At 41.1% G+C, this 19,298-nt stretch overlaps 1 protein-coding gene across 1 annotated transcript in view; it reads right to left on the reverse strand.

Annotated features, from left to right (window-relative positions):
- The window catches only part of LOC148542885 (uncharacterized), a 110,426-nt gene that overhangs the window by 79,786 nt on the left and 11,342 nt on the right, over positions 1 to 19,298 (reverse strand). The window contains exons 4-5 of the mRNA XM_088460235.1: positions 2,413 to 2,588; positions 2,174 to 2,178 (exon numbers count right to left, since the gene is read on the reverse strand). Coding sequence (XP_088316361.1) covers positions 2,174 to 2,178; positions 2,413 to 2,588 — 181 coding nt within the window. The remainder of the gene's footprint in view (positions 1 to 2,173; positions 2,179 to 2,412; positions 2,589 to 19,298) is intronic.

Below are 19,298 nucleotides of genomic sequence, written 5' to 3' on the forward strand. Positions count from 1 at the left end.
GCAGTGCGGGGCCCCCCTGGACCCTGGGGGCAGTGTGCCCCACACACCCTGCACCCATTATAGATATGCCCCTGGGTAAAATGCAGGCCAGTGCCCTAACCACTTGGGGAATTAGGTCTAAACAATTGGTGGTTTCTGCTGCCTTGAAAGTAGAAGAAAACTGCAGTCAAACTTTGTTACGCATTTCACTGTGTCTCTGCTAAAAATTCCCAGCACAGAACAAGCTAAAAGCTGGCACTCTGTAAGAAATAGGCATAAACTGTCTGAAGAAGCGGGCATCAGTCTAGTGAAACGCGTAACAATGTTTATGCAATTCTCATGTACTGTATCAGACAATCAAGACATGTTTGTATTAATGTGATACTACAATTCTTCAATAAACCATTTATTTCATAGAAGTGGCACTGATTACTCAATTAGGGGAACTTGCGCCAGAAAGGACATTGTTAGCTTATCTAGTCAGTGCCTAGCTATTATAATGCAGCTTCCATTTCCTCACAATTAATCCAACAGTGCTCACTGGGATATCCAAGTATTTGTGGTATTATTTTTTTTGTGTTTTCCTGTCTTGTGAATGGCTATAATTCTATCTTTAGTTTTCTTACAATGTTCTTTGGTCTTCATTTTCACTGCTTTCCTTCAGATTCACAGTATGACCAATGCTATTTGAAATAGGGGGTATTTTAGCCATAAAAGCAAACCTTTTCAATTATTCACAGGTAGAGGCTAATTGGAAGCTGATAGGACAATATATTTCATAAGTGTAAATAAACAGACATAGTGGCATAACATATGTAAAGAAACTGGTGTAAGGTAATAATATTTAGACCAAATGAAAGCATAGATACCAACTCTCCTGAACATGACATGACCATGCCATTTTTGCATGCATGCTACCACGTTAAATGATCAATTTGTCATTCTAGTTATTATTGCCTTAATTATCTGAATTTAAGAATATTCTAATACATTGAAAAAATTGCAGAAGTTATATTTATACATTCTCCAAACTTAGTAATAAAATAAAATAAATGTAAAAAACTAAACATTTGTCACACAACCAGGGCCGCACACAAATGGTTATGCTTGCTCAAATTAACAGTTACTTTTACAGACTGCAGGTTAATTTTAGAGCAGTGAAACCAAAGGAAAGCTAGATTTTACAAAAAAAAAGCTACATTTTATGCTATGGGACCCACCTGTGAGAGATTTGACAATGAGTGCCTACCCAAACCCAAAGTGTACTTACACACACTCTTTCCTTATGAGCTAACAATCTTGAAGCACATTTAGCTGCTCAGTTCTCCAGTGATCACTCTTAAGAATTAGAATTAATTTTCAGCGTGAAACTGAAATCTCAAACAGAACTCTACAAGTATTGTCTAAGAAGAATATTCTTATTCTCCTAATTTTAGAGTGCATACAGATATCTAAGATAAACCCTTTATTTAAGAATGCACAGAGGTGTTACCTTAAGTTACAGTACAGTACCAGGAATTTACAATAGCAAGTAAACCAAATTTTCTGCTGCACTGTGGTCCTGCTCCCCAGGGCAGGCTCAGATAGCCGAATGGGAGCAAATGGAGTGTGGCTGTGACCGATCTGGTGGGCGCTACACCCACTGCGTCCTCTTCCAGATGGTTCAGTCTCAGCCTAGGCTTGACCTATAGTCAGCAATGCAATGTTGTAACTTCACAGGTCATGCAGCCACACACCGTCCCGCATGCGCACAGTGCAGGATGCAGCCAGTGAAAGCAAATGAGGACATCTCTGTTGGCGATCTGTTGGTTAAGGATTCTATTCTGCAAGAGTGGAAGGAATATCTGATGTTCTCTTCCTATTTGAGCAGTAAGTGACATAAACAGTTGTGTGCAGCAAAAGAAGAGCAAGTTGCCGGCCATTCAGATAAATGAGTGGAGAAGAAGGGAGAGCAATGATGTCCCTCCCTAGGAACTAAAATATTTGCTATGGAGCTGCTTAAATTCTAGTTAAAACAGTCAAACAGGTTGAGTCTTCCATATCCAAGTATTTCGAAATATGGATTTTTTTTAGCATGACTGAGATCTGGGTCAAATTCCCAAGATATCTCATTATGGTATGCAAATATTCCAAAATACAGCATATTCCGATATCCAAAATACCACTTGTCCCAAGCATATTGGATATGGGAGACTCATCCTGTATTAGGTAAGAAAAAAGATGGGTTAATGTGTAGCTTACTAGATTGGCCTGTGATGGGTAATTCCAGATCTCATTCTATTATATTTCTGTCAGTAATTATCCATTAGCAGACGATTGAACAGTCTGTTGTATAGTTTTTGACTGGTTAAAAATAGTACTACAAAAGGAAATGTATGATAGTATATTCTACTATCAAGCTTCCACATGCAATTCTGTTGTGATCACCTGCACTTTAAGTGCTTGCTGATCCAGAAGGAGCTCTTGGTATCTTTTTCTCCACAGTTCTTTCTCACCAAAAAGGTCAGACTCAAGTATCTCTACTTTCTCCTCATATCTATATTTCCTGCTAAGGGAGGAAGTGGTGCTATCCTTTATCCGTCTCAATTCTTTCCACAGCTCTTCACCATCTATTGGTATAAAAGGTAAAAATTAAATCAACACATTTATAAGATCATTTTTAACTTCCTCATTTGAGTACCTAGGAAGACTAGCCACACATCTAAATGTTATCATTACAACCAACCAATTGCATGGAATCAAATGACAATTGGCTCCCAAACATTAGAAAAAAATCTGTTTGATTTAGCCAACTTGTCTAAATGACTGTTTTTGTCCATTTTCTGATATTTGGGAGCAAACTGCCGATTGTCATTTGCTTCCATGCATTACCAGGTTTTCGTTCAAACCAGCCAACTATTTGGGAGGAGAGGAATAGCCAGATAGGGTAGAGGAGGAGTGGACTTGGGGGAAGGAGTAGGGGCAGGGATCACTTTGCCAAGAACTGCCAGCTGGTTCTGGTGTAGACAGCAGCAACCACTAATCAAATTACCAGCAGGGCCAGCTATACTGCCAATGCCCCTCCCTTCATCAGCCAGGGCATTGCCACATTTGTGCCCTCACCCAGCACACACAACTGCTCCCTTGGTTTTATATACAATATGATGATTGACCTAAACACATAAGTTTGAATCATAAATAGCATAGGGGCAGTGTCATAAGAGTGAACTTAGCAATTTGAAATAAAATTTTGCTAAATCCATAAATAAGAGGTAATGCTCTGAGTAAAGGTAACTCACTGTAATGAGCAGTCACACTATTTGCTGCTCCGTTGTGAGAAGGTTTCGAAAAGACTGCAGTGCAGTCTATGGTTAAAATCATTAGATCTCAGTAGAATAGGGATTATATTATATAATTCAATTATTTAATAATTAGTAATAGGAGATCTGTTCCAGAACAGGGAAGGGGATATTAAAATAATTGCTGCTCGTATATATTTAACAACTAAATTACACATTTATTCAAAAAGTATTCATTTTCAAAAAAAGTAGGGATAGTAATAGCATGTTATTAATAGTGGCATTTACAATATTATATTTCAAACTACTTTGTTCATTCTCTTGTGATGCAGACCCTATACTATTTTTAGAGGATACGTTTAAAAGTTATGTGTTAATTTAATCATCATATTGTACATAAAATTGTGCCCCAAAATAGAGTTTTTCAAAATCACAACCACTTTTCATTATTACATAATTATCAATAGTGTTAAATATGTTTTGAACTCGGTGCAAGTTCATAGTATCTTTCTGAGGCATTCATCATGCCTCATTACCTAATCCCTTCTGAAAAGCTGCTCTTTCTGTGGAGTCAGCTTTTCAGAGGTGAGAGACTTTTCTCCTGCTGCTTCGATCTTCGTAGACTCTTCACAGCTGTTTTCAAACTGTGCATGTGCAACATGATTATAGGCTGTGAAGATCCTCAGAAGACCAAAGCAGCAGGAGAAAAGTGAAAGAAGACAGAGAAGGACTGGCCTTTGCCGTTTTGGGTTTTTAGATCCGAGTTAGGACCAATGGACTACTCATGGGTGAGACCCATGTGGTAAATGCCTGGGGCCTTCAGAGAGGTTAGTGATACCTGCAAGGCTCCCAGTTTGCCCCTGGAACCATTTCAGTGGAACTCAACGCCTTACCCTGGTTATAAGGATGAGGGGTTGCTGCAGGCCAATTGAGTCACTGGAGCTTAAAAGGCATATTAAATTGGCTGCAAAGTTTTGGCCACAAAAAAATATGCAGACCTCACAACCAATTTTGATTTACCGTGTCTATGTGTGCTACCAATACCCGTGGTATCCAATTTAAAAAGATTGGTTGCAGGGTTTTTTGTGGGGAAAATTCAGCGGGAGGGAAATTTGTTTCCACTTGGTCGCCGAGTCTGTGTAGGGGGGATCGGGAGCTGCTTAATTAGTCATTAGTGGGGTGTCCAAAGGGTTCCAGATATTTTTTTCTTGAAATCTGGATTGTAGGAAAATTGGATCTGCTCTGGAATTGCTAAAAAAAATCTTAACCGCAAAAAAAAAAAAATCAAACCCTGTATCCAAATGAATACCAAAAATCTTGCACCTGTGGGAAAAAACCTGCAGGTTTGTGAAATTCAAACTTAATTGATTATGCCCCTAAATCCTCAAAGAGGTACCTAGATCCAGAACTCAGTATACCAGAATGAACGCTGTAGCAGAAACTCTCTAAGAGAGGAACCACAGGGCATCAACCACCATCAGTAGAGGTACCGATGGTATGGTGAGTAGTGAGTTCCAGAATAGGTCAGGAGCTGCAATGTTGAGTAAAAGCATTATAATGCAGGTCAGGAGTAAACTGAAGTACAGTGAGGTTAAAGTCCACTTGAACCTGCAATGAGCAGAGAACTTCTAGTAGATTAGATCACTGTGTCAGAAGAAGGAGGGAGCAGCAGCCAGCCAGAGTAGAACTATATGTTTGAATCAGGCTGGGGCAGGAGACAACTGTAGAGTAGCCAGAATGGAACAGAGGCTTGAACCAGACTGGTACAAGAGGTGACTGAAAAGTAGCCAGAATGGAACTGGAGACTTGAACCAGGCTAGAACAGGAGGTAACTACAGAGTAGCCGGAAAGAGCAACAGCCAGCCGGAGCGGAACCGAGACTTGAACCAGAGTGGGACCAGAGGGAGTAGCAGCAAGCCAAAATGGAACTGCAAGTTTGAAACAAAAATAGCAATAATCAGCTGGATTGGACCATGGTTTGGACTGGAGTGAGACCGGTGAGAGTAACAGTAGTTGAGCCGGACAGGAACCGGAACTTGCATACTGTCACTTTCGGGCCATGATGGTCCTCTGTAAAAGTATTGGAAGATGTAGACCCAGGTTAAGAAAAAAAATCAGAGGCAAGGGGCCTGGATATATGCCTTCCTCATCCACAAGTACCAAATGTTGGCTAGACCTGACCAAAGGCGTGGAGTCTAACTTACTGGGAGATGTTCACCAGTGACCCCTACAAGCAGGATTTGGGTTTAAGCTGCACCCAGGAAGCATGGTGGTGGCCCTTTGGTCAGGTATCCGGCACAAGTGGGAAATGGAATAACACTATCACAGGGAAAGCACAGGAGAATGATACTGTAAGTTTTGTATTTGGGTGGTGTACTGGGTACACACCCTGTTGATCCAGATGCAGGGCTGGCACAGGAGAATGGCACTAGGAGATTGTACTTGGATGATGTACTAAGTACACACACTGTAGCTTCAAATGCAGAACTGGCACATGAGGATAACACTTGGAGATTGTGCTCAGATGATGTACTGAGTACATACACTGTGGTCCCAGACACAGAACTGGCACAAGAGGATGACACTAGGAGATTGTACTCGGGTAACGTACTAGGTATACACCCACACCATGGGTAAATACTAAGAGAGTATCGCTGGAAGAAAGGAGCTTGGAACCTGGAATGCTGCAACAGCTAGTATACACTGGAAGTAATGACATTGTACAGGCAACTTCCTGTTGTCTGGAGCCAGGCTAAATACCCTAAGGTAGCAGTCCATTGGAGGATAGTGTCAGTTGACAGCAACCAATGCTACCTTTGGGTAAAGGGCCAATCAGGTGATGTAGACTGTCATGGAGCGTCCATGATGGTAACCGCAGAAACCAACTAACGGAGGGAGCTCAAGAAGTCAGGGGAAGCTGGTGCTGAGGTGAGTAGCGACCGAATCTAGGCCGCATCCTGACAGTAACCCCCCCCCTTTCAGGGTGGACTCCGGGCACCCACAAGGCTTGTCAGGAATTTTTTTATGAAAAGCTCGAACAAGCTGTGGAGCGTAGACATCAGATGTTTTGATCCATGCTCATTCTTCACGTCTGTACCCCTTCCAATCAATGATACTGAAGCTGATTCAACTGGTGTAGAGAATGAAGGATCTTCTCAATCTCAAATTCAACTCCCAATTGAGTATGAACTTGAGGTGTCTTGGGTGGAGAACGCTGCAATTGATTAAGAATTAATGATCGTAGAAGAAAAACATGAAATGTGTTGGAGATCTTCAACTGAGGAGGTAGCACCAGTTTATACACCACCAGATTAATGACTTTAAAAATACGATACGGTCCAATGAAGTGTGAAGCAAATTTCATGCTTGGAACCTTTAGTCGAATGTTTTTAGTTGACAGCCACACCCTATCTCCAATCTTCAGATGATCAATGGCAAGACATGAATGGCAAGACATTTACGATCCATGAACTTCTTGCACACATACCCACACTTCCCTATAGGAAACAGCAGCATGTCTATGGGATATCGTTATGAATTCAGCATAAGCTAAGTTACACCTTTGGTCTGAAACATATAACTGTGTATGCCTGCCCTTCACTTGTAGTATACTGCTGTTGCTGAGTCTCTGATGAGAAGCAGCCTATATATGTTTGAACTAGATATACTCCTCTCTAATATCCCAGACATACAAGTATGGTGATGTGTATATATATATATATATATATATATATATATGCCTTAAACACTATGCTTATGAATTGGCACTCTTATTGCCTAGATTATTACTAATATTACAACATATGTGTTAATTTGGTAATATACCGATCACATATTGGGTTATATAAAGAGAGTGTTTTCCCTAATCAGCTATTAAGAGATATATTTGAGACATTTATTGTCCTATGATTGAATGGGTTACTTCTCATATGTATAAAACACATGTGTTAATTTATGTGTATTTTTTGCTCAGCAATGTATCAATGGCAGGAGACTACTACCAATTATATAGGAGACTGTTTTCCAATTAATAACTAAAAGATTGATTTGAGATAGCTACATTTTTTGACATATATGGTTAATGCATTGATTTATATGTATCCTTTGCTGATTAATTGATTTATGACAGGTGATTACCACCAATTTAATAGACATAAGAGCAAGATATTATTTATTTATTTATTACAGTCTGCTGTCTTTTGTGTGGTGTTAAATTTATCAGACATATCATTGCTATTATGCTTGCTGTCATTTAATTCGCACAGAGAGATTATTTTGCAAATATTATGATGCCAAATCAGGGTATTGATTTCATATAGGTTGTTTTTTCCTATATGCATTTTCCCTTAATTGTAAGGGTTGAATATGTGTTTCATGTATGTTTGTATGTAAAGTCTGTCTTCTTATTTAGAAGCAATTTATTAAAAGTTAATTTTTAAAATAATCATTAATCATATGAAGCAGTGCCCCCAAAAAAGAAGTCTTCTTTATCTTTATTGGTTCACAGTGAGTCTTTTCCTGACTCTGGGGAGCACCACCAACATACAATATTTCAGCCCACAGAGTGGTATATAAATTAGTTTAGTTGGTTTAAGCAAATTTGTACCTACCTCGGTCCAGGGGATCCAGGTGTAGGTCTTTAATACTAGTCTGCTGCGACTCTCACCCCCCTGCGTCTCTATTAGAACTTCTTGTAATTACTAGAAGTTTTATTCAAGGAGGAGTGAATGTTTTTCCATATATCAGAAAATTATTCCACAAGATTCGTGATGGCAGGTACTTCCATGGGAGATAAATCTTGGAAATCTGGAACACGCGGATGTCTTCCATATACTGCAAAGAATGGAGTAGAATTTGAAGGAGTGGTACCTAAAATTGTGGGCAAACTCTGCCCAAGGCAATAAATCTACCTGGTCATCTTGAGAAGAAGAAACGAAAAGTCTCAGGAATGTCTCCAATTCCAGATTCACCCTCTCAGTTTGGCCATTTGTCTGCGGGTGATGGGTGGAGGAAAATTTCTGTTTAATTCCACAAGAGGCACATAAAGCCCTTCAGAATTTGGCCACAAATTGCACACCTCAGTCTGACACTATCTCCTTGGGTAGTTCATGAAGATGGAAGATGTCACGAATAAACATTTGGCCAACTGTGGAGCAGAAGAAAGTCCCACCAAGTGAATAAAATGGGCCATTTTCAAAATCGGTCCACTACCACCTAAATGGTATTATGTCCCTTGGAGGGTGGTAACTCAGAGATAAAATCCATCGACAGGTGAGTTCAAGGAACATCAGGAATAGGCAAAGGATGCAAAGGGCCAACCACTTTATTGCAAATGAATTTATGCTGGGTACAATTGGCACAGGAGACAAGTTAATAGGTTCTTATGCAAGTTAATAGGTTCTTATGCAACTGAGGTGCCACAAAGATCTTGCCAGGAGAAGGAGGAGGAAGCAACTGGGTGTGAGTGAAGACAAGAGGATCTAAAATAGGATGAACTTGAGATTGTTCTTCTTCTTCCTATGGAGGGAAAAAGGACTGGGAGTTTGCATCAGTCTTTTTATTTTGTATGCCAGGCCGAAATTGTACTTTAAAATCAAACCTGGAAAAGAAAAGAGACCAGCGAGCCTGTCTGGCATTCAAACGATGAGCTGAAGACAATTCTTGTGATCCGTGATGATTGTAATACAAAATTTAGTACCTTCTAAAAGGTGTCTCCACTCCTCTAGTGCCAATCTTATAGCCAGCAATTCTTGATCCGCTATGGCATAATTCTTTTCAGCTGGAGAGAATTTGCGAGAAAATAAACCACAAGGATGATTCTTTCCATCTTCAGGCACTTGATACAGTACAGCTCCCACTCCTACCGAAGAAACATCAACTTCTAACTTGAAGGGTTTTCTAGTTGTGGTTGACAAAGAATTGAAGCAGAAGAAAAAGCTGTTTTGAGGGCTTGGAAAGCCGCCACTGCTGAAGGAGACCAACGGGATGTGTTATCACCCGTCTTGGTGAGAGCCATGATGGGAGCAAAGTTTAAAATGAACCTCCTATAATAATTTGAGAAGCCAAGAAATCATTGAATGGCTTTCAAGGAGTGCAGTTAAAGACAGTCTTGGATGGCTCTTAGCTTGCCTGCATCCATTTGAAGTGAATTCCCTGATGTATTGTGCCCCAAACATGGCACGGGGTACTGTTCAAAAAGGAATTTAGAAATTTTCCCATAGAGATAATGACTTGAGACAAAGTCATTATCTCTATAACATGAACCTTGTCAAAAAGTTCCAAGATAAGTGGCAAAGGATACTTATTCTTTACGGTGATTTGATTCAGCCCATGGTAGCCTATGCAGGGTATGCGACCTCTGTCATTTTTGTTGACAAAGAAAAATCCAGCCCCAGCAGGAGAGGAAAATAGTCTTATGAAACCCTTGGCTAGGTTTTCTTTTATGTAGTCAGACACAGATGCTGTTTCAGGAACTGAAAGAGGATATGGCCATGATGTGGCATCTTCCCAGGGATAATATCGATGCCACAGTCCCAACGGCAATAGGGAGGCAATTTGTCGCAGCTTGTTCACAAAAAAGTCAGCAAAATCTTGATATGGTTTGGGTAGATGAGAATCTGGTTTAGAATTTAATTGGTCAGATGTAGAAAGCTACAAGAAGGATTCAGTAGAGACTTGTTGGGTTCATACTGGAACAACATGAGGAAGACACTTGTGAAAACAATTGGAACCCCAGGCCAGAACATACATGGTGGACCAGTCCAGCATAGGGTTGTGGGTTTTCAACCAAGGCAGACCTAAAACTAGACTAGGAATTCTAACTCCTCTTGATGGAGGCAACCTATTCAAAGTGAAACAGGTAGAGTAACTGACAATATAACATCTCCTAAGATAACATTGCCATCCACCCCAAAAAGAACCAACTTGTTGGAAGAGGGAGAACTGGGATTCCTTGTTCATGTGTCAGAGTTTCAGAAATAAAATTTCCAGTAGCTCCTGAGTCCACCAAGGCTTTAATATTTTTTGCCCGAGTCTTGAAACAAATAGACACTGGTAGAAGACTATCCATCAAATGGGAAGACTTGGTTAACACCCCCAACAAGACACTCCCAGAGTCAGTTAGGGTCTCCCGTTTCCCGAGTGGAGAGGGCAAAGTTTAAGAAGATGACCAGGGGCTACACAGTGGAGGCAAAGCTTGTTCTGGAATCAGAGGGTCTGTTTAGCTGAAGTTAACCGAGACCTGTAGATCTGCATAGGTTCTTCTTTAGCTGGTGCAGGAAAAGAATGTACAGCTGACAGAAATCAACCCTTGAAATAATCTTCACGCCCTTTACTAACTTACTGTTCTCTGTGGCACAAGTTTATCTTGATACATAATGATATCACTTCTGACAAAGAGTCAGGAACACAGAAAAAAGAAAATTAATTATTTTGGGGTGAGCGTTTGGGAGTGAGGCCCCCGGGCTTGTTCAGGCTGGACCTTTCTCATGGCATCACCACTTAATTCACATAGAATATTTTTTCACTTCTCTATTCATTTGTATATTATTTAGGTCATTTTAATTCTTTTACATTTCATTAACACTTATTGATTTATCTTTACACATCTATCCTTTTACACTTCACTATCACATTTTTTCCCCTTTTCGTGTGATGCACTGGGGATGGTCCTTGGCTGGAATTTTTTGGGGTACCTTGCTTCTCGGAAGTGAACCCCCTAATGTTAGGGACGCTGGTATAGAGGAGCCTTGACGTCGGCCCAGCGCTTATTCATATATTAGCAAATGTATGTAAACCAATACCTCTGAATTTCTATTATCATGTAGGATTCAAGTATTTTCGATTTATCTGCAGTGTGCTGGGGGGCAGTTTTCTTTTTTCTGTGTTCAGTGTAAACCCCGCCCTTTACAAGCACCTGTAGTATATTATTAAGCTGATTGAGCAACTACCATATTTTTTGCAAAGAGTCAGGAACATCTCGAGAGGCCAATTCATCCTTCATTCTTTCAGATAATCCATGAAGAAATGCTGCCTTAAGCGCCTCATCATTCCACTTTAATTCAGAAGCAATTGTCTGGAATTGAACCACATTCTGCCCCATTGTATGTGTCCCTTGTCAAAATTGAAGGAGATCAGAGGAAACTGAGGCAGTCCAGCCTGGCTCATCGAAAATTCTCTTGAAAGAGCAAATAAAATTTTCATAATTAGAGATGAGAGGATCAGCTCACTCCCATAATGGAGAGACCCAGTCCAAGACAATACCAGATAGTAGAGAAATAATGTACGCCACTTTTGACATTGGAGTGGGAAAGCTCTAGGGTAGACACTCAAACTATATCTCACACTTGCTGAAAGCCCGGCATCGTCAGGGGTTTCCATCAAAGGGGTTTCCATCAGGAGAGGCCAACTGCAGATGAGATTTTGGAGAAACTGCTACAGGAGGGTTTACAGGAGCAGATCCAAAAGGGGAGAAAGTATATTGGCCAGAATCAATTGAATGGTGAGTAATTGACCAGAGAGTTTCTGGACATATTGAGCCACCTGGTGTTGTGCTGCCTCCTGATTCTCGATGTGAGAGACTAGATCTTGCAACACCCCTGCAATACAACGGCTTCCATAGGTCCTGTACAAACTGTCATGCTCTGGCTAAGATGATTCTCCACCACGAGATTAGAAGACATGGACCCAGGTTGAGGGTGGAACAGGAGGCGAGGGGTCTGGATTAGTGTCTTCCTCATCCACCAGTACTGGATGTTGGTGAGACCTGACCAAATTCGCGAAGTCTAACCTACTGGGAGGTGGTCACCAGTGACCCCTCCAAGTGATATTTGGGCTATAGCTGCACCCAGTAGGCAGGTCGGGACCCTTTGGTCAGTTATCCAGCACAAGTGGGAAAAAATGGAAGAACACTACCACAGGGCAAGCACAGTAGAAAGATATTGGAGGATTGTACTGAAGTGATGTACAGAGAACACACTTAGTGGTTTCAGTCGCAAAGCTGGCACATGTGATGGTATAATGAGCGGGTACTAGGATGTTGTACTAAGTACACACTGTGGTTTTAGACACAGCACAGGAGAATGGTATCATGAGATGGTACTTGAATAATGAACTCAGTACACATGCTGAGGATTTATCCGCAGAGCTGGCACAGAAGATGACTATTAATAGATTGTACACACAGCATAGAAAACACTAGGAACAAGTCACTAGAAGGAATAGAGCTTGGAACCTGGAACGCTGCAACACTAATGACGTTGGAATTAACAATGTTGTACAGGCAACTTCCTGTTGTCCAGAGCCTGGTTATATAAGGTAGCAGTCCATTGGAGGGCATTGTCAGCTGACCACAACCAATGCTACCATTGGGTAAAGGGTTAGTCAGGTGAAAACAGGCTGTCATGGCTTTATTATGATCGGTGATGATGTAATAGGGAATTTAGCACCTTCCAAAAGGTGTCTCCATTCCTCCAGTGCCAATTTCATAGCCAACAATTCTTTATCCCCTATGGCATAATTCTTCTCAACTGAGGAAAATTTATGAGAAAAGAAACCTTAAGGATGATTCTTCCCATCTTCAGCCACTTGAGACAGTACAGCTCCCACTCCTACTGAAGAGGCATCGACTTCTAATGTGAAGAGTTTCTCAAGTTGTGGTTGACAAAGAATTGGAGCTGTGGAAAAGGTTGTTTAGAGTGCTTGGAAGGCAGCCACCATTGCAGGAGGCCAACAAGATGGATTAGCACCCTTCTTAGTGAGAGATGTGATGGGGGCAACAATAGTAAAAAAGTTTAACATTAATCTCCTATAATAATTTGAGAAGCCAAGAAACCATTGGATGGCTTTCAAGGTGTTCGGTTATAGGCTCCACGGAGATCCAATTTAGTGAAAAGGGATGCTCAACAAACTTTATCAAAAAGCTCCGATAAGATGGCAAAGGATATCTATTCTTTATGGTGATTTTATTCAGCCCTTGGCAGTTTATGTAGGGTCTGAGACCCCCATCTTTCTTCTTGACAAAAAAGAATCCGGCCCCAGCAGGAGAGAAAGATGATCTTATAAAACCCTTGGCCAACGCCCCAGACATGAACTCCCATAGTGTTAGGGACTTACCCAATGAGGTTACCTTGACGATGGTGGGTAAGCTCTTAACTTTGGCCAAATTTATGCCAAAAACCTTGCATATTATGCATAATTATTAATGGTTGTATGCTGCATCTGGTTCTTCTTTTTTATAAATTTTAATATTAAGTCTCAGCTAGGTAGCATGTCCCATTAGAAAGAGCTAGGGTGTGCAGTCCAGGCCCCCTTTCCCCAAAATATTTAATATATTGTGTATATATATATATATATATATATACACACATATATATATATATATATATATATATACACATACACATACACACACACATGCATAAAGGCCGAGACTCCTTCAATCTGGACTAGCACCCTGCCCACCTGCCTCTGATGTTTTCAATTAGGGACCCATCATTTACTGACTGCACAGTCTATATAACTGTCGAAGCTGGATAATTGGCTGAGACAAGATCAGTTTAAAATTGGATCACAGCGACGCCATCTTGTGACTGGCCGCAAGACGCCATCTTGGAAATGAGATTGCAAGATGCCATTTTGCGAATGGCCGCCAAGCGCCATCTTAGATAAACTCACAGTTTAGTACATGTGGCGATATTACTATGAGCATCATGCGATTGCATATTTCACCATTTCTCATACACACATTAATATGCACAGTTGCGCTGTTAACTAGTCGCATATTAGCGAATGCATAAGATCCTGTATGAAAACGCTGAATATTAGCTTCATGCACACGCATCTGCCCCAAGTTAACTAGCGTCTTTACATCAAACCCCACATACTCACACATTACATATTTACATACAAGGTTCCATAAGCTTTAAGGTATAAGATTCAAGTATGCACATTTATTATAATTGCTATGAAATAAAGATTATTTCGTAACTAAGGTTTTATACGTGATAAGTAAGCCATTTTTGGTATTGTACTGATGCGTACTCTCTCAACAGTATTCCGGTAATATCGATGGAGAGATCGCAACATGCATTCTCAACTTATGGACCGCAGAGACTTCAAGCAACAAAATGTACATTATATGACCAACTGTTAGGATTTGCATGAGGCGGGAAACCAGAGACCACAGTTGTTAGAGGCTTGACTGTGTCTATTTGAACCAACCTGTTAAATGCCTTGTAACATATGCCCTCTCCTTTAGGACCAATGGTATTAGCAACAAACTTCTCTATTGTGTTGTTTATTTGTGGGGGTATAAATAGGTGTGCTCTGACCCTGGGTTGGGAGTCTTCATGCTGAATGCTGATTGACGAGGGGTTTCTTGCTGATGCCTACATCTGGTCCAGAACGCTGCATATGTATACTGTACTTGGGTCTGTATAATTTCTTTGCGTTAAATTGTACTTAGATCATAGCGTGTAACTGACTGTACTTTTACTTGAATAATACTTTGTGCTTTGGAACCACAGGTTCTAGGTCTGGAGTCTTTATTTACTGTATAACTGCATACGCAAAATTAGCGTCATCCTTAGAGTTTTATAGGCAGGATATTAGAAGGTATAGGCAGCACATTAGAAGGTATAGGCAGGAGTGTATAGAGGCTCAAATATAGATTCCTTAGTTGGGGGCTCGTAGTGAAGTCACTTACCTACTCACACGGCACATACAGTTATCGATATCTCACCAAAGGGTAGAGTGGCCACATGCAGGGTTTACCTGCAACAGCTCGGTGCTGAGAGATCACTACCCGTTTTCGTGTGAGCCAAGGACGCTGACTAGAATCCAGGGACAAGAGAGGAAAAAGTTTGTTTTCCTTTGTTGATAGAACCTTACGTTTAAAGGGGTGCCACAGAATTGAACACGCAGCTGAGTCGCAGTTTTGCGCACAGTAAAGACGCACTTTTGTGTACGCAGCTAAAGGTTGTCATACGGTTGTGTGGTAGTCGCATTATTGTGTATGCGACTGGTTGCACAATAATGTATACGTACTTCTGGTTGTGCTGCCACATGTTTAAACAAAGCCATTGAGGTTTACATTCTTTTCAATTGTTGCCAATAATTGGGCTAACGTGTAGCTTTCTGCGCAGGAAAAGAGTGTTGTATTGTGAGTATTTGTTTAGGGTGTAATACGGGACCTAAAGGTTAAGGGTATTGTATGACCCTTAAGTACTAGGCCCAGGAGTTGGCCTAGTAGCTCGGTAAGTAGCTTACCGTTCTATACACATCAGCAGGTGTACATGTTGTCTTGGTTGTAGGGACCGTCTCTCAGTGTGATTGCAGTGTTCAATAATTAGGTTGGGTTATTTGAGCATTGTAGTTGAGCCACACTAGGAAACTTGTTATTGTGAGCTGAGAGATAATAGGTGAGCGGGGGAATCTAGAAATTTCTTCCGTAGGTGAGCGGGGGCATCTAGAAATTTCTTCTGTAGGTGAGCGGGGGCATCTGGAAATTTCTTCTGTAGGTAAGTGAGAGTATCTAGACTGTCTTTCACCAATTTAAATCTTTATTGAAAAACTTAGGCTTCTCCCAGGATGAGGGCCAAGCGATCGGTAGAGATGTTAAATGATTTGCTGCTGTTACAAGCGCCACTTGGGTCGGCACGGCATATTATGCATATTAAGTATGGTGCCAATGCAACCAGGTATTGTGATTTATGGTTTAATATGACGAGGAAGAGTGGTAAACCGTTTCCTAGAATTGGTAGTTTTGATAAAGATGTATTGAATAATGTCCGAGACCACATCAGTCTGATGCGCTCTCGAGGTAAAAAGGTAAAATATTATGAATGTTTAAAGTTGTGGCAGCATGAAGGGGATGCGTGGCTTAAAAATACGCAAGCGACGCAAACTAGCATTGTGAGCGTATTGCCAGAGAATGCATCCGCGATGCTAAATTGCAATACGAGCGAGCTGCAAAATGGCGCGCACATGTGACAAGGTAGCATTGTAGAAGGTATTGCCAGCAGTTCACGCACACCACCTCCACCTTATGTGGATGGAGGTGCAAGTACAGTTATCAAAAATACCCATAAAAATGTAACAAGCAATTTATACCCTCTCTTAAGCAACCATAAAGAAAATGTTCATGATGTGGATGATGAGCCCATTGTAATGTCTGCCATTTCCTATGCTGTACAGATGATAGATGCTGCACCACAACAATCACGAGTGGTGCCATCATCTCCATCAGTAACAGTAAGGGAAGTGCTAGCCCCCTCTGCACCCGTAGATGAAGTTGTTAATATCATATGTAGCAGCAGCAGACTAAACCCCCAGCCAGGTAACAAGGTCAAAGGTAGCAGCACTGCCAGTCTGCATCCCATTCGGACTATAACTGTTCCGAATGGAAATGCAGATGCGAACAGTGTAGTGCCCACGAGGGAAGTGGTAATGCATTGTCCTTGGACATGAGCAGAACTAAATTCCATCATAAATGATTTCCCCGATCCCAAAAAGGAACTAGCCAAATGTCAAAGATTTTTGAGGAATTTGGGTAGTTCTCATGAGCCAACTAATAAAGATTGGTGTGTGGTGTTAAGGGCCTGTCTACCACACAATACCGACGTGACACAATTTATCACGGATTGTGTATTGGATGGTGACGTTCCCTTAACAGACCAAGTAAACCAAGATAATATTTCCTGCATCATAACTCAATTGGGTATATATTTTCCAGTAGTAGTTAACTGGAACAAAATTTTCACCATAAAGTAAAAGGAGAGTGAATCTGCAGAAGATTATTGCGACCGGACTCTGCAGACTATCACCCAGTACACTGGGTTAGAAGATATTAAAGATAGCACTCACCACAGGGGAATGATTGTCACCATACTCATGGATGGTGTTAAAGTAGACTTAAAGACCCAGGTTCAGACCTCACAGCCTGGCTGGAGGGGAGTCACAATAGATACCCTCATAGAATCTGCCATAGAACATGATAAAAACATCTCAAAGAAGAGAGAGACCCAGAGTGAAAAAGTAATGGCTGTCAGTATCCAAGCTCTGGAAGGAATGACTGTAACATCACAGTCAGTAGACACACCTGCACCTATACACACACTTGCACCTGAACAGTTACACGTCCTCACCAATCCCACACCACAGCAAACACATCCTTACCCAACATATCATACACAACCACAGGTCCCATGCTACCCACAAACTTCATACCTCCCACCATACCCTTATCCTCCATATTCCTACCCATACCCACCATCTTTCCCTCTTGCTCAACTCCCACAACAATCCTTTCATTCACCCCATTCAAAAAGATGTTTTAACTGTCACCAAGTGGGACACATAAGTAAGTACTGCAAAATGAAAAACACCACACATGAACACTGGTTTCCCATGGGTTCATAAGCAACCCCAGTATCTTCTCCCAGGCCTTATATGACTGTTTACAATCTTTTCATCTTGCAAATGGATCTGTTTTAATGTAAAATGTGTATGATTTATTGTTGTATTTAGGTCATGTTTAAATGATATTAAACTGTTGTGCTTTATCTCTCACACACAGGACACAAGGTTGCTAAGGATAAACGGCAGCCATGCCAGGCTAAGGTCAAATAGTCGGAATACTATCCAACCCAGGGGCCCAGACATTATTTAGAGCAGTAGCTATTAATAACAAGATTTAATTGCAGGAACCTGTATGCAGATACTATATCCCTAGAATTATTAAAAGTGATAGGGGGGACTCATTTTACAGGTGACGTTTCCCAGAACATGTGTAAGGTGATGGGTAATAAAACCAAGATCATTCCAGACTGTCATTTCTTTTATCTGTCCCCCCTTTGAGATACTGTTTAAACAGACAGCCTCATGTGAAAAAAAAAAAAAAAAAACGATAATGAGGTTATTGTGCAGGGTCCCACGAAGATGAATAAGAATAACAGAAATTGAAAGTGTTATTAACTAACATGTCTAATGCAAACTGTCATGATGTCAAACCTGGGGAATTTGTTATGATCCAAATTTTTTTAGCTCAGGTTGTTTGACTGATCGGTGGAAAGGTCCGTATCTGACGATTGTTGACAAAGTACCACATCCTCAAAGGGTGGCTGGGGAAGATACGTGGGTCCATTCCACTCACTATAGGGAGGTTAACCAACCGGTGGAGATACAAGGCGAAGACGAGGCCAATAATGTGGACCTGTCAATTGCGAGCTTGTGCCGGAAGGATTAAAAAGGTGACGGTGAGATACCTGAGCTAAAGAAATGTGTAGATCAGTGCTTCCAGCAATGGAGTGGTCTGCTGTGGTCATCCTAGTTCTTTCTTCCAGAGTTTCTGTCGTGATGATCTGTTTGGGGATACCCAGTTTCTGTGATGGAGGACCGATAGAGGAGATGGGAGCTGATGGCAGTGCTGATGGAGTGGAGTCAGGAGGAGTGCTATGCCAATCAGGAGAGTGTCTGACCAATCTTAGTACTGTTATTGTTAAGAGAGCTGTTATTCCGTATACTTGGGGACAGTGTGAAAGTTTATCGTCTGAAGATTCCTGTATTTATGAGCTTTGTGGGTCCCTAGTTGATGAGAACTGTATCCAACAGTGCCAACCTAAATATAACCCGTACTGGGGTGGGTATCCTTTAGAGGATTATCATAGCATGGTAGGTAAAGTGTTAAATCAAACTGATTGCTGGGTGTGTTCACATGTGCCACAGGGACAGCATAATGTAGGGTTGGTGCCATTTCCGCTGAATATCATGGAAATTTTAGAATTACAAAGAGGGAAAACATTGGATGGAAAATTCCTCTCATCCAAACCACCTCATTTCAAACTCTATCAATTCCAAGTAGATAGATCACTTTTGTGTTTAAACATAACCAACCCCAATAAACCCGGGAGTTGGGAAGTGACAGGGAATAATCAGACGATGACCTTCTCACAAAGAGCTGATAATGAGACCATAAACTATGATCTGTTATGCTCAATTAAATCTAGTAGGAGACATTTAAGGCACCGGTATGCATTGAGTTCC

The sequence above is a fragment of the Taudactylus pleione genome, unplaced genomic scaffold (assembly GCF_031769625.1).
Source record: "Taudactylus pleione unplaced genomic scaffold, aTauple2 ptg000007l, whole genome shotgun sequence".
NCBI classification, from domain to species: Eukaryota; Metazoa; Chordata; class Amphibia; order Anura; family Myobatrachidae; genus Taudactylus; species Taudactylus pleione.